Genomic DNA, 14,406 nt, shown 5'->3' with positions numbered 1-14,406 from the left:
AGGTGGGGGAGAGGACTGAGACGATCACTACAAGTATCATACTAATACTAAGATATAAGTTTCCCACAACTCAAATGTTTCAAAATATATTCAAAATCAATGTCTAAAGAAACCTACCAACTTCTATTGCTGACAGTACAATGGATTAAGATAAGGTACCTATAAAAATAACTAACAACACATAAATAACCCCCCCAAAAATAAAAACATCACTTTTCTACATAATTCACTGGACTACTCCAAAGTAAAGGTTCACAGAGATTAACTGGAGTGCTAAAGTCAGCTTTAGCTTTGAGGATTTCTACAGAGCCCTGGAAACCTTGAATTTAATCCAAGTTGAAGAAGACAAAAGATAAAGCCCAAGGCCCATCTGAAGTGAGGAAGCTAAAAACAGACCCTCAATATAAAGCTTGAGCTTCAAAAAACTCTACTGACAATTCAAGTGTAAGACATAAATCTTAAGTCACTGAATAGGACACCAAGGAAACTTGCCTGTTACTACTCAGAATGGGTTGAAAGAAAATAAATCTCCAATTCCTCAATAGAAAGGGAAAAAACAGTAACTTTACAATAGAGAAACCTGGGAAACACTACTGTAACCACATGATCAGAGTAAATATCACCTGTGTAAGTCAATCATGTTTATATCATGTAATCCTGATATGATGTGATGAGAAGAACATTTCACCTCTGTGGTATTTCCTACAAAACTCGTAACCCCAGTCTAATCATGAGAAAAACATCAGACAAACCTAAATTGAGGGTCATTCCACAAAATACACAACCAGTACTCAAAATCATAAAGGTCATTAAAAAACAAACAAACAAGGAAAGCCTGAGAAACTCTCAAAGACAAGAGACTAAGGAGACATATGACTAAATGCAATGTGGTACCGTGGATGGGATTCTAGAACAAAAAAAGAACATTCGTGGAAATCTGAATAAAATCTGGAATTTAGTTAGTACTATGGTCCCTTAGTTTTGACAAAAGTACAGTGGTAATGTAAGATGTTATAATGAGGGGGAAACTGGACACAGAGTACATAGAAACTCTTTATACTATGTATTTTCTATAAATTTAAAAGTATGCAAATTCGTAGAATTTAAGTGGTTCCAAACACTACAAGCATACCATTACAAAGTGGACCCAGGTTAGTTGTGACCTAAGGTAACTGTTGAAAGAAATTACAAATCCTTTCTGGATTCTTAACTTCAACCCATGCCTCAATTTAACAAAAAATCTTCACCAAAAATCAATCAATCAATCTATCTATCTATCTGTCCATCCATCCATCCATCCCACAATACACAAGGAAACAAGAACTCTGAGTTGCAGAATGAGAGACCCGAAAATGACTGAGAATTTTCTGAAACTGCTGTAAGATCCCAATCCAAGATACTCATGGGAAAAAAAAAAAAAAAGGCAGCACCTCATAAATCCCAAGCACGGTAAGAAAGAAAAGTACAGAGGATGGGGAATGGGATGAAGAGTGGGGGGAAGTAAAGATAGAAATAAAGAATAGATGAAAATGAGCAGAAATATAGGGAGGGAGAGACAAGAGACAGAGAGAGTATCCACATCCAGACACATCATATTGAAACAACTCAAAACCAAAGACAAAGATATACTATATAAAGCAGCCAGAGAATGTTATACTAACTGGAGATTATAATATTATAATAAATGAAGAGTATTTATTCAAGTATACATGGAATATTTATGAAAATTGACCCTGTACCAGGTCATAACACTGTATTCAACAAACTTAAAGAAAATGGTATCATTCCTATATTTTGAAATTAAAAAACACTTTTCTAAATAATTTATGGGACAAAGAACATAATAATGGATTTTAGAAAATACCTAGAACTAAATGATAATGAAGAAAATATATCTAAAATGTGCAGAATGGAAAACAAAAAAGTATTAGAAGATAAAGTATAGGCTTAAATGGTTAAAACAGAAGATTCGAAACTGAGCCAGGAAAACAGCAGAATAAATCTTTAAAAAAATAGAAAGAAGAAAATGATAAAGAGCAGGAATTAATGAAAAGAGAACATGAATACATAATAGAAACAAAACCAAATTTATTATTTGAAGAGACAATAATATAAACCTTTGACAAGATAAATTAAGGGGAAAAAATGGGATAGGAAAAAATAAGCAATATTAAGAATAAAAGAGGGAAAATAATCTCAGATACTACAAGGATTGAACAGAAAAATAGGACACTATGAACAATTTTATGCAAATAAATTTGAAAACTTAGACGAAATGGGTAAATTCCTAAGTAAAACTGACTCAAGAAGAAATCAGTGGTTAAAAATCTTACAAGGAAAACATAAAAGCCAGTCAGCTTTACAGATGAATTCTACCAAATATGCAAGGTATAAACAATTCTAATTTTATAGAGTATTCTAATCGCATACAGAGGATAGACAAAAAAGAAACATTCCTCGACTCATTTTATGGGGTTAGATTTGACACCAAAATTAGACAAGGACAGCACAAAAGTACAATTACAAGCTAATCTTACAAGAATATCATTTTAGCAAACCAAATCCAGCAATATATAAAAAATATTATATAACATGGTCAAGTTGTGCTTACCCTCAGAAAGTCGATTAATTTAATACTTAAAAATTGGTTAATGTAATTCACTTCATTCATAGGATAAAGGAAAAAATCAGGACCAACTGAACAGATGCAGAAAGAGTAGCCACTAAGATTCAATTTTCATTTAGCCTCAACAAACTAGGACTAGAAGGTAAATTCCTTAATGTGAAAAAGAGCATCCATAAAAACACTTACAGAAAACATCGTATTTAATATGATAAAATGTTAAAAGCTTTTATTTTAGGACTGGAAATAAGACAAGGATGCTGGCTATCAACACTTCTATTCAATCTAGTACAGTGTAGTAATAGAAGAACAAGAGGTAAAAGGTTTAAGGATGGAAAAGAAAAAAGTATGATTATTTATAGATAATATGAATATTGATACTATCAATATGTACCAAAGAAATACAGAAAAATTATTAAAATTAATAATAGGATTTAAAAGGGTTAAAATCGCTAAATTTCTGGAATCAATTTACACTAATACAATTTGTGTAACTTATGCCTCTCTGATCTAAAATAATCACACAAAGCTATTTATATCCTAGAACTTTTATTATTCTTTGTCTAATTTTAGAAACCACTGCATCGTAACTCTATCAGGTTAGGCCAAAATCGAAGATAAGATGTACTTCTAGGCTTTAAAAGATTTACATATAACTAAATAAAATCTGTTCAACATGTGGTCAAAAGCATGCTGTCCCAGATCTATGTATAACGCTTTTCTGTAATCTAATAGTCCCATTTGAAATTTTTCTCCTTCAGAAAAAACTAGTTATATGTCAATTATATCTAAATAAAACTGGAAAAATTATTTAATAAAATTTCAATTTTCATCTGTGAAAAAAAGGCAGTGGTAATGCTAAAAAATTCTTCTTCTTTTTCTTTTTTTTAAAAAATCTGACCTAGCACATGTCATACAGGTCTGTCTGAAGTTTGGGCAAGGTCAAGATCTTTCCCATACTGATATTGTTACAAAAAGTGATAGTCACATGCAATCTATCCATCCATCTATCCATCAAAAGTTTATTCAGATCCTACTGACACTGTTGCGTCCCTAGGGTAAAGATGAGAACAAAATAAAGTGCCTGGTGCCATTAAGTTTACATGTTAGATGATGATAATGATGATGATGATGTGATAATGATGATGGCCACGATGACAACATGATGATAACAACAGCTGTGAACATTCAGAAAGTGTGTATCACATACTGCTTTAAGCACTTTACATGCATTCACGCAACAACTCTTTGACATAGGTACTTCCTTCATCTACAAATGAGGAAATTGATGCATAAAAGGTTAAGTAATTTTCCCAAGGACATAGGAATAGACAAATAGCAAAACCAGGATTTGAAACCCATTCAACCAGCCTGGCTCCAGGTTCTAAGCTCTTGAACCACAACACTGTATTTCAGTTGTGATAATTTCGATGGAGAAAACTAAAATAGGGATACTAGACAAGAGTATAATCTATTAAATGTGGTCACAGAAGGATGTTTTTGATATCCTACTGCCTATTCAATATTTCCCTTTGAAAAATCTCCTCAAACCTTCTCCATCAATGTCTCCCAATCTTAGTTAATAATGATTCCATCCCTCAAGTCACTCAGGCCAAAATGTCACCTGATTGGCCAGAATAGGAAATGCTTACCTTGGATAACAAACAACCCCCAAATAAGTGGCTTGACAAAAGTTTTTCTCTTGCTCATGAGTACACTGCAGCTCTAGGCGGTTATTCTCTAAGTGATGTCTACTACTCCAGCTGCTTTGATCTTGTGACTCTATAATTTGAACACAAGGGCTCCTTCAGAGAGAGGGAAAAACCAAAGAAGCATAGAGGGGCTTCACAATGTCTCAGTCAAGTAAACCAAGTAAGGTAATAAGTACTTCCTTACACAATTCATTGGCCATAACTGGTTATGCTTCTCCCTACCATATGTCCTTACTTCTCTCTTCCATGTGTCATTGCTCTTTATCCCATATATCTGTCCTTCCTCCCTCCCTCCCATCAGTCATTCTGGAAATACATACATCCATCCTTTGCTTCTACCATTCAAACTTCTTTCCATCCTTCCTTTTCTTTTTCCTTCTCTCCCTCCAGCCTCCTTTATAGCCTTCTATCATTCCTTCTGTACATTCAAAGTGAAGGTCCTTCCTTCCATCAGTCCTTCTTTTCCCTTTATCTAGTCTTATGATTACCACCTACAGGCTGATGACTCCCAATTTTACATGTTCAGCCTACACTTCTACTTTGGACTCCAGATTTAGTACTCCTACTCCCTTTGCTATATTATCTCTTGCATATCTATCCAGATTCCAACTGTTCCTATCATTTTCACCATTACCACTCTTATCCATGCCACCAATCATCTCTCCTCTAGAGAAATATAGTAGCTTCCTAAGTGGCCTTCCTATGTCTGCCCTTTGCTTGATACTCATTTTCTACCCAAAAGTCCAAGTGATTGTTTTCAAAGTTAAGGCACATCATGTTCCAATCTTTGCTCAAAGAGAGAAGCAAGAGTATATTAAATACAAACTCAAAGTCTGATAGGACAGAGAAACAAGAATGGACAAAGAGAGATGGAGTGGGGGATGGGGTAGGATGGTAACAGTCAAAAAAGAGGGGAGGGAGCAAAGAACAATCAAAATGCAATTTAAGAATTCTAAGTCTTTTGCAGTTTTCACTAACAAAAAAGGGTCAACTTAATTACTAATAAGTGAGTATGAACCAGTCATGGACCTTGAACACATTTCATATACACATGATCATAGTTAAAAATACAAAAGGTCTTTATGGATACTATATAACTATATACACAACTTTTTCTATACTTTGAGAGAGAACTATAAGAAGTGAAACTAAATGAACCCAAAGCATTATCCCACCACTTCTTAGTAAAGAAATTCATTTAAATTCACACTTTTACTCTCTTTAGAGATAATTGAGAGTTAATTACTAGTAATCTAATAAAATGCAGAATCACATATTCTGAGTTACATTCTTTCATTTATACAATCAACATTTGGGCATCTACACTGGACAGACACACACAAAAAAATAAATCTAGAATTCTAGTCTTGGGAGTCTCCAAGCTTAATGACAATAAGGTGTGTAAATTTATTATTACAGTAATTAATACATTGTATTATTGAAGGATCTATTGTTAAAGGACATATAAAAGGAAGGCAATTATGCTAAGGAAGATCTCTAAAGTTTTACAAAGATATTACTAATCTGGGTCTTTTAGTATCTACTATAGCACTTAGTGACAGCAGTTTTAATTAGTCTTTACTCGAAGTTATCAACTTCTAAGGCTTACACCAGTATAAGGCTATGTAATTTATACCTCCTTAATCCTCAAATCACATAAAAATATTTTCAATCTAGGACTTTTACTATTCCATGCATATTTTTAGAAATCACTGCAATGTGATACTATAAGGATAGATAAAAAATCATGTTTAAAATCTACTTCTACGCTTTGGAGGATTAAAATGGAACTAAATAAAATCTGTTCGACACATGTACAAAAGCAAATAACAGAGCTACACATACTGGTTTTCTGATACTCCTACCAGAAAATTCTCTTCTCCTAATAACGCTAATTTTGCTCTAGATACAATTCAAGTTTTTCAGAAGTTTCACAGTGGCAGGACTGTGAAACAAAACAAGACAAAACAAAACAAATGCCAGGGAAAAAGACTATGAAGATGAAAACACCCAGAGCTTGGTTTCTAAACATCCTTCTCTGATAAGAAGAACCAGGGTTCTACAGAAAAGTGGCTGATTCCAGGGCTGAGAAAGGAAAATACGAGACGAGCTGGTGCATCTCCTGATGCCACAGGGAAGAGCTCCAGAGAAATAAGATGGGTGTATGTCAAAACATGGATGGGAGCCAAAGCTGGAACAATTTAAACAACAAAATAAACAATGACAGTAATAGATTATAACTCAAAGAATAAAACAAGTATTCTTGAGCCCATATTTTTATAAATAAATTACTGAATAATTAAATAAATGGAGGGAAGGTACAACTCCTCATTACAGAAGAATTCCAACTAATAAATATAGAAGGAAAGAAAAAAGCATGATTAGAATAGCACATAGTAATTTCTTCAAGCAAGATCCACTAAATCAAGGACAAAGGTGCATCTCCCTAAATCAGAATAATATAATTCTTGGAAGGTCCTCTAGGCCCCAGAGGGTCCAATACCCAGCTTTCAAGATGGACAGTTATTTCTTCTGCCCGTTTCCAAGTCTTTGACAATTTTTCTGCATACTGTCATACTGTCAAAGCTCATCCTAACCTGCCTTCTTTAGCACAATTAAGAAGATTCTTGCCACCTTTGGTTTCCATGACACAGCACTCTGGGCTCCTCTTCTACCTTTCTGATTGATTCTCCTCAGTCTCCTTTACCAATGAGTTCCTTTTCATCTTAAATGCAGTACTGACCAAGGTTTTGATGGGTCTTATTCTATCCAATATCATCAGCCATACTTCACCTATTAATTACATAGGAATTATTCCCATATCCACAGCTCTAAAGTCTATGATCCCCAAACCTGAACTTCTATTTTCTCCATTTCCCAAGTTGATATCTTAGCAGTACCTCGAATTCATCAATGACCTAACCTTTCTGATCTGTGTTCTTAGATGACCAGGCATCCGCCTACTTCCCATTCATTTCACTTTAGTTACTTCAGTCCACCTACTTCCCATTCATTTCACTTTAGTTACTTCAGTCCAGTCGAGCTGATCCCACCCGTGAGACACACAACTCCTGTTCAGACAACCAGAGGTTCACAATGACTAGTTCAGAAATTGGCCCAAATGGAGCCACTAAAGTGCCATAGACTTCTGTTGAGACTTCTGGGGCATACATATGCTTTTTACTTGCTATTGTTATTGCTATATTTTACCACCAGAGGACAGCTTGTCTGAAAAGCAAATCCAGTATAAGTGAAGTTTGGAGATGTAAAATAAGGGATTTGGTCCTAGAGATGTCTTCTGGACCTAGCATCAACCCATGTCTGCAGCCAATTTTCCTTGGATTGTTCAATTACACTTCCCGATAAACTGTCTTTTTGCTTAAGCCTGTTTGAGTCAGGCAGTCACCTAGAGTACTAAACCAAAAGAGTACTAAGCAACACCTCCTGTCTTTCATGTGCCATATGATTCAGTTATATGAACCTCCTCACCAGTACCAGAATACTGTGCCTTCCCTCATTTCATGTCCTCAGTCTCGAATTTTCTTCCCTCTGCCTGAAATTCCCTTCCCTCCATTATCTGTTTATTAAGATCCATCTCATACTTCAAAGTTCAGCTCAAATGCCTCAGGGAAGCAATCCTCCAAGACTGGAAAAAGAAGCAGAGTACCAAATTACACAGGCTTTTTGAACTTTAACCTAATAGTAAAGAAATGTCATTGAAGGATTTTAAATAGTAAAGGACGTGATCAGATTTGCAATTTTAAAAGATCACTCCAGTTGCTGTGTAGGGAATGGATTAGAGAAAGGCAAGGGGGGACAATGGTTTGTAAACTACTCAAGTAATCTAGGCAAAATGAATGGTGATAAGGGCTAAACTGGCAATGGAGAGAGAAGAATGTATTTCTCTGATTATTTTCTGAATAAAGTCTTCTGTATACTGTAAATTCCCTGAGGACAGAAAAATTATCTGTTGACTATCATTTTTATCCACAGAAATTAACAAAGTGATTGGCACACAGTAGGCACTCAAATATTTATTGAATAAATGAATATATAATTAACAATCTAATCTATAAATTAAGCAACTGGGCGAATGGTGGTATTATTTATAAAAAGAGAAAACATGGAAAATTCAGTTTAGGTTTTTGTTTTTGAGAGAAAGGTAAGAGAGATGATGATCTCTTTTGAAAAAGTCAAATTTAAGGTAATAACACATTTGAATAGACAGGAAATCTATATATTCTGGATCTGTATCTGGGGATCAGGACAGAAATATGGGATGAAGATATTGATTTGTGAATTCTGGGCAAAAAAAAAATATGGTAACTGACTTTACAAAGACAGATGAGAATGTCTAGCAATGATATAAAATGAAGAAGGTGGAGATCATATACCTAATAGGCATTAAAGGGTTGAACAGAAAAAGAGAAGTCAAGGAAGAGCACTAATAAGTCTGACAGAAAAACGAACATAGGAGGGTCCTCTAAAAGAAGAGGAGAGAAGAAAAGGAAGGTGTGGTCAAACATAGTAAAAGGTCAAGGAATGAAAGTTTAAAAGTATTCTTTGGATGAAAACAGTTTTGGTGGAGTAGGTGGGGGTGGGGTGGAATGACACTAGTTTGGAGTGGGTTCAAGGTTGAGTGGCAGATAAAGAAATGAAGTCAGCCAGTATTAAGACATTTTGTTCATGAAGTTTCATAACAAAGGAACTGAGAAACATAGTTGCAGGAGAAGAACCCAGTCAAGGGTAGGTTCTGTTTCTCTGTTTTTTTTTTCTTTTAATAGAGCTTGGACTTAAAACATGTTTTTAAGAGGTTAAAGAAAAAGTTAAAGAGGTTAAAGAAAAAGTGAAAGAGAATAATCAAAAATGAGTTTCATTATGTATACATATCAAAACGTCATGTTGTATATCTTGAATACTGTATATATAAATTAATTTGTCAATTATACCTCAATAAAGCTGAAACAAATATGAGCAAAGCTTTTAAAATGTGGTATAAAAAAACTAGTTTTGAATAGAGGAACCAATATCTCTTCCACAGAAATCATGCAGTAGCAGGACAGAATGGGTAAGTATGTAGGTACAAATTCCTTCTCAATCTCCTATCCTGGTTCTTCCATAGTTCCACAAGTTCTACATATTAGAGTACCCAAGGACTTCTCTTTTCTATCTACACTCACTTCCTTAATTAAGTTCTCATATAGTTTCACAGCTCCACTAGAATGCAGCTTCAACAGGTCATGATTTTTTTTCTTTTTTTTTTTTAGCTATTTTATTTATGCTGAATGCCCAGCACCTAAAACAGCAACTGGCATGCATCAGGTGCATGACAAATACATGTTCAATGAATGGAGGAAGGAAGGAATGGCTTTAAATATTAACTGTAAATTGATGACTCTCAAATTTATACCTTCTGCCTGGCTTTCTGTCCTGAACTCCAACTGCCTATCTCCACTTGGATGTGTAACAAACATCTCAAACTTAACCAAGTTCAAAAGACAACTCCAATCACCCTTCCCAATGACTTTCCTGACTTCACTTTCTTAGCAAAGTGTAGCTCCATCCTTCTAGTTCTTCAAGCTGAAAATTTTGAAATCATTCCTAATTCCTCTCTTTCTCTCACACTACATATTCAATTTATCAACAAATACTGGGAATTCTTTCTTCGAAATATATTCGGAATTCTTTCTTCGAAATATATTCAGAATTCTTTGACTATTTCTCACCAAATCCACCACTATCATTATGGTCCAAGAGATTATCACCTCCCATCTGGATGAACGCAACAGCCTTCTAAGTGGTCTTCCTGCTTTTTGTCCACCTGTACCCCTCCAATTCAGTCTGTTCTCACAGCCAGAGAAAATTTTTTCAAACTTAAGTCAGATCATGTCACTTCTCTGCTCATAATCCTGCAATTATTCTCACTTTGCTCTGAGTAAAAGCCCAAATCCTGACAACTGTCCATAAAGCTCTACTTAATCTGGCCCTATTACATCTCTGACCTCATCTACTACTTTTCCTCTCACTTAATCTGCTCCAGTCATATTGGCTCCTTCTGCTGTTTCTTCCAAAGATTAAGTACTTTTCCAAACTCAGGGTCTTTGCCTTTATGTTCCCTCTGCCTGGAATGCCTTTCCCCTAGATATCCGCAATCCACATTTGCTTCATCATCTTGTTCAACTGCCACCTTCTCCTGAGTTTATCCCAACCACCACATTTAAAATTAAGACTCTAATCCCACGCCCCTTGTACTCTTTATCCTTTTTCTGCTCTGTATTTCTCTACAGCATTTATCACCACCAAATACTAGATATCTTACTTTCTGGGACATATGCTCGAAAAGAACAAGAATTTTTGTCTGGCCCCCCTCCCCCCACACACACTGCTATATCCCCGGTGTTTAAAACAGTGCCTGGTTTGAAGCACAACGCTTTCATTTCTACCAGGGGGCTTAACAATCATCTAGCCCGGTATTTCAGGAAAAGATCATCAAACTTCTCTAAGATTTCTTCCACTACTCCGATCCCTAGAAGGATTCCTCTTTGCCAAGAAAGAAAAACTGTGCTTTGTCCAGTCGGCCACAAGGAGGAGTTGAGAGGAAGAGCTAAGCAAAAAAAAAAAAAAAAAAAAAACCAGATAACGTTTCCTTGTTTTCCCACGGCAACCTCAAGGTGGGAGAAAACTGGACTGGGAGGCAATTGTACTGAATGAATGATTTTCTCCATACTATGATTTACTGAGACACACACACACACGTAAACATTAAAAACCACGATCCTTTCGAATGCCACAAAGAGGCCAAGGAAATCAACCCACGGGACACTGAGACATGAGAGAGTGTTTCGTTAACTCCACCACTAAGAACTCCAGGGGGAAGAGTTCCCATTAACGCAGACACGTAATTCACACACGGAGGCCAAGGGGTTACAGGCTGCCAGCAATTTCTAGCCAGAGGACTATTAAGTCCATTCTATTTCATTCTTAAAGCATCTACAATTCTTAAAACAGCCGAAGCATGGCGGTCCCAGGTCTAAGTTCTCGGACTGGGCCGATCGCATGTTAAGTCCTGTTTTATTAAACACGGAAATCGATGTCCCCCAGGATTTTGACTTACCGCCACCTGTTGATGCCCACATTGGAGGAGCCGGCGAACCAGGGGTCGAGGATGTAGACGCAGCGGATGGTGTCGGCGCCCTGAATGCACTCCTTCAGGGCGGGGTTGTCGTGAAGCCGGAGCCCCTTTCGGAACCAGTGCACTGCATTCACCCCCATCCCGGGGTCGCGGCGGGCGGCCGGTCACCGCCGACTTCCTCCACAGAGAAATTCAAAGAACGAGGGTCCGGCTCATACCCGACACCTTGGCTTCCAGGAGAATCGCCGCGCCCAAGGAGTGAGGATAGGGCGGCAGATGGGGGAAAGGAAAAAATGAGTCCGAGGAGGCGACCCGAGAGGGAGAGGGCGCTGGAGGCGCAGCTGGAAGGATGAATGGAGGTTGCCCAGTCAGCGGAGTCCGGGTGTGACGCCCTTTAGAGCCAGAGCCCACCGCGATCGCCTGGACGAGACGCATAACTTCGAGGGCCTCGGACCCTAAGAGCAAGTTCCAGGAGCCGGAGCCGCCACGACAGCCCGAGCCGGCACCCGCAGCCCCAGGAGGTTCGTCACGGAAACCTCGCCCCACCGAGGCGGCCCCCGAGGAGAAAGCGGCCCGCCCGAGGCGAGCCACCGAGAGGGATGAGTGAGGATTCAGCCACCGAGGGCCACGATGCCTCTCGGCCCGGAGACAGGCGTGAGGACGGAGCACGGAGTACGCAGGCGACGGTCGAGGCCGCTGGACGGTTGCCGGCCGGTGACCGATCCAAGGCGGCCCGGGTGACTCCACCGCCACCGCCGCGTCAGCTGCCTCGGCCCCGCCTCCGGCTCCTCATTGGAGGGCGCGCTCACCACGTGACCACCGGCACCTCACGTTTCTGAAGTGTGTTTACTACAGCGTCTCTAACTGGTGAGTGTGCTCGCGCTTCAGTCGCTTCTGGGGGGAAGCAGCCCCTCGATCTCAAAACCATTGATCCTCGCCCAGACACTAGGCTCTCTGTTTCTGCTCCTTTTCTCGGCGGACTGGTCACGGTTGCCTGGAAGCGGACCCAGTGATCACAGGCCCCACGTGAGGGAATGCTTAGCCCCGCCTCCGGGGGCCATGAGCGTTCACCATTGGCTGAGGTTCGCCGAGACCCGTATGAGCACGGGGATGCGGGGAGCTCGCGAGCGCGCGCTTTGCTCTGTAGGGCGCGCGTGCGCTCTCGCTGCAATCCCGAGGGAAGTAGGGCGGGGCCGGCGGGCGGGAGCGCGCTCGGGGCTCTGCTGTGGGGTCCCCCGAAGGCCGGAAGGAGGCCTGTTTTCCACCGAAAGTCAGCGAGGCACCTGGCGGAGAGTGAGGGCAGGATGGAGTTGAAGAAGAGTAGGAGGTTCCTACTCACGACGACTTTGGTCCCAAACTATGTTCTTCAATCCAGCTTTGTGCAGAGAACCCTACTTTCGAATGTGTGGAGCTGGCGCCCCTCCCATTCTTCGGGATCTCTTCACGCTGTACCCTTGGACTATGCTCTTGGGAATAGGGATAATTAGCAAGGCAGGTGTCAAGCATTCCTAGAGTTCTTGTAATTCCCTAATACTAGCGATATATCATCAGTATGTCAGCCCTAATCTCTTATATTTAGTGCGGTTTACAGGGTTCTTCCTGGTGGGGCTTTTGCCCACCTTTCCAAGGAGAATGACCTGTAGGCCTCTATTCACGTGATGCCCTTACATTCATTCAACAATTACTTAATGGACCAGACACTCTTCAAAATGCTGGAGATACAGGAGAGAAGACAATAGGCAAAAATCCTAGCCCTCTGTGGAATGATGCCCTCTGTTTACAATCTGTATCTCTTAACCTTTACACATGCTATTTTTTCCTCTGTGAAACGCTCTTCTATGGATTCTGCTGCTCACTACAACTACCTTTGCCCTACCTCGTACATTTCTACACATTCCTGTAGGCTCAGATGAGCTACCTAATTTGTGGAAATACTCCTCTCTTCCCCAGGGTAAATTTCGGACCGTGCCCAGCCCCCCAGGCATTTCTCTGATACATCACTTATCACACTATTGTGAAGATTGAATTAAAAGTGCCTACTTTAACACCGAGCATGAAGTAGGTACTCAATAATTGTACTTATTATCACATAATGTGTCTCTGATTTCCTCTAAAGTGTGACTTCTAAAGGATGGGAGATCCTGGGAGTTCATTTTTTGCATCATCAATACCCAGTACAGAACCTGACACATATGCATTCAAATGTTTATTGAATTAATAAATTAATAAATCCTGTTTATTAACAGCGGTGGTGTTTGATAAGGTTAAAAGGAGGAAGGATATGGCAATTATTACTAGTTGAATTGTGGTCCTCTAAAATTCATATAACCCTTAGTACCTGTGAATGTGACCTTATTTGGAAATAAGATCAGGTTCAGTTCATTAGGGTGGACCCTAATCAATATGATTGATGTCCTTATAAAGGGACACAGACAGACCCCACACACGAGGAGAATTTCATGTGAAGATTGGAATTATGCTGCTACAAGGCAACGAACTGTGTACTCAAGGCTAAAAGAGCAGTCTGGAACAGATTCTCCCTAGTACATTCAGAGGGCGCATGGCCCTGCCAACACTTCGATTTCAGACTTCTGGCCTCCAGAACTATGAGACAATAAATTCCTGCTGTTCTAAGTCACTCATTTTGTGGTACTTTGTCTCAGCAGCACTAGCAAACTAATAACAGTAATATAAATTCAACCGTCTCGAGAGCCAATATGTCTGGATCATCTTCCCTACCCTTTCTTCTGTTGCCACGTGGAGGGCACAGCAGCCTTTCTTTGGTTTCTTAAAAACATCTAAAATTTTATATATGAAAACTCTTTGTTCACCATAAAGTTATTAGACAGATACTTATTTTTTATCGATGGGGACGAGCCTTGGGTGATTACCACTCAGAGGATGTGATATACAGAGCTGTGACGTCACTTAGATTGCCT

General features: G+C 39.1%; 1 protein-coding gene across 1 annotated transcript in view; it reads right to left on the bottom strand.

The window, feature by feature from the left end:
- The window catches only part of CRY1 (cryptochrome circadian regulator 1), a 44,031-nt gene extending 31,825 nt beyond the window's left edge, over positions 1 to 12,206 (bottom strand). The window contains exon 1 of the mRNA XM_039877869.1: positions 11,450 to 12,206. Coding sequence (XP_039733803.1) covers positions 11,450 to 11,607 — 158 coding nt within the window. The 5' untranslated portion in view covers positions 11,608 to 12,206. The remainder of the gene's footprint in view (positions 1 to 11,449) is intronic.
- Between the last annotated feature and the right edge of the window lie 2,200 nt (positions 12,207 to 14,406).

Source organism: Pteropus medius, unplaced genomic scaffold, assembly GCF_902729225.1.
Source record: "Pteropus medius unplaced genomic scaffold, Ma_sr-lr_union100, whole genome shotgun sequence".
NCBI lineage: Eukaryota > Metazoa > Chordata > Mammalia > Chiroptera > Pteropodidae > Pteropus > Pteropus medius.
Note: the sequence above shows the minus strand (reverse complement) of the source record. Positions and strands in the feature narration are given on the sequence as shown.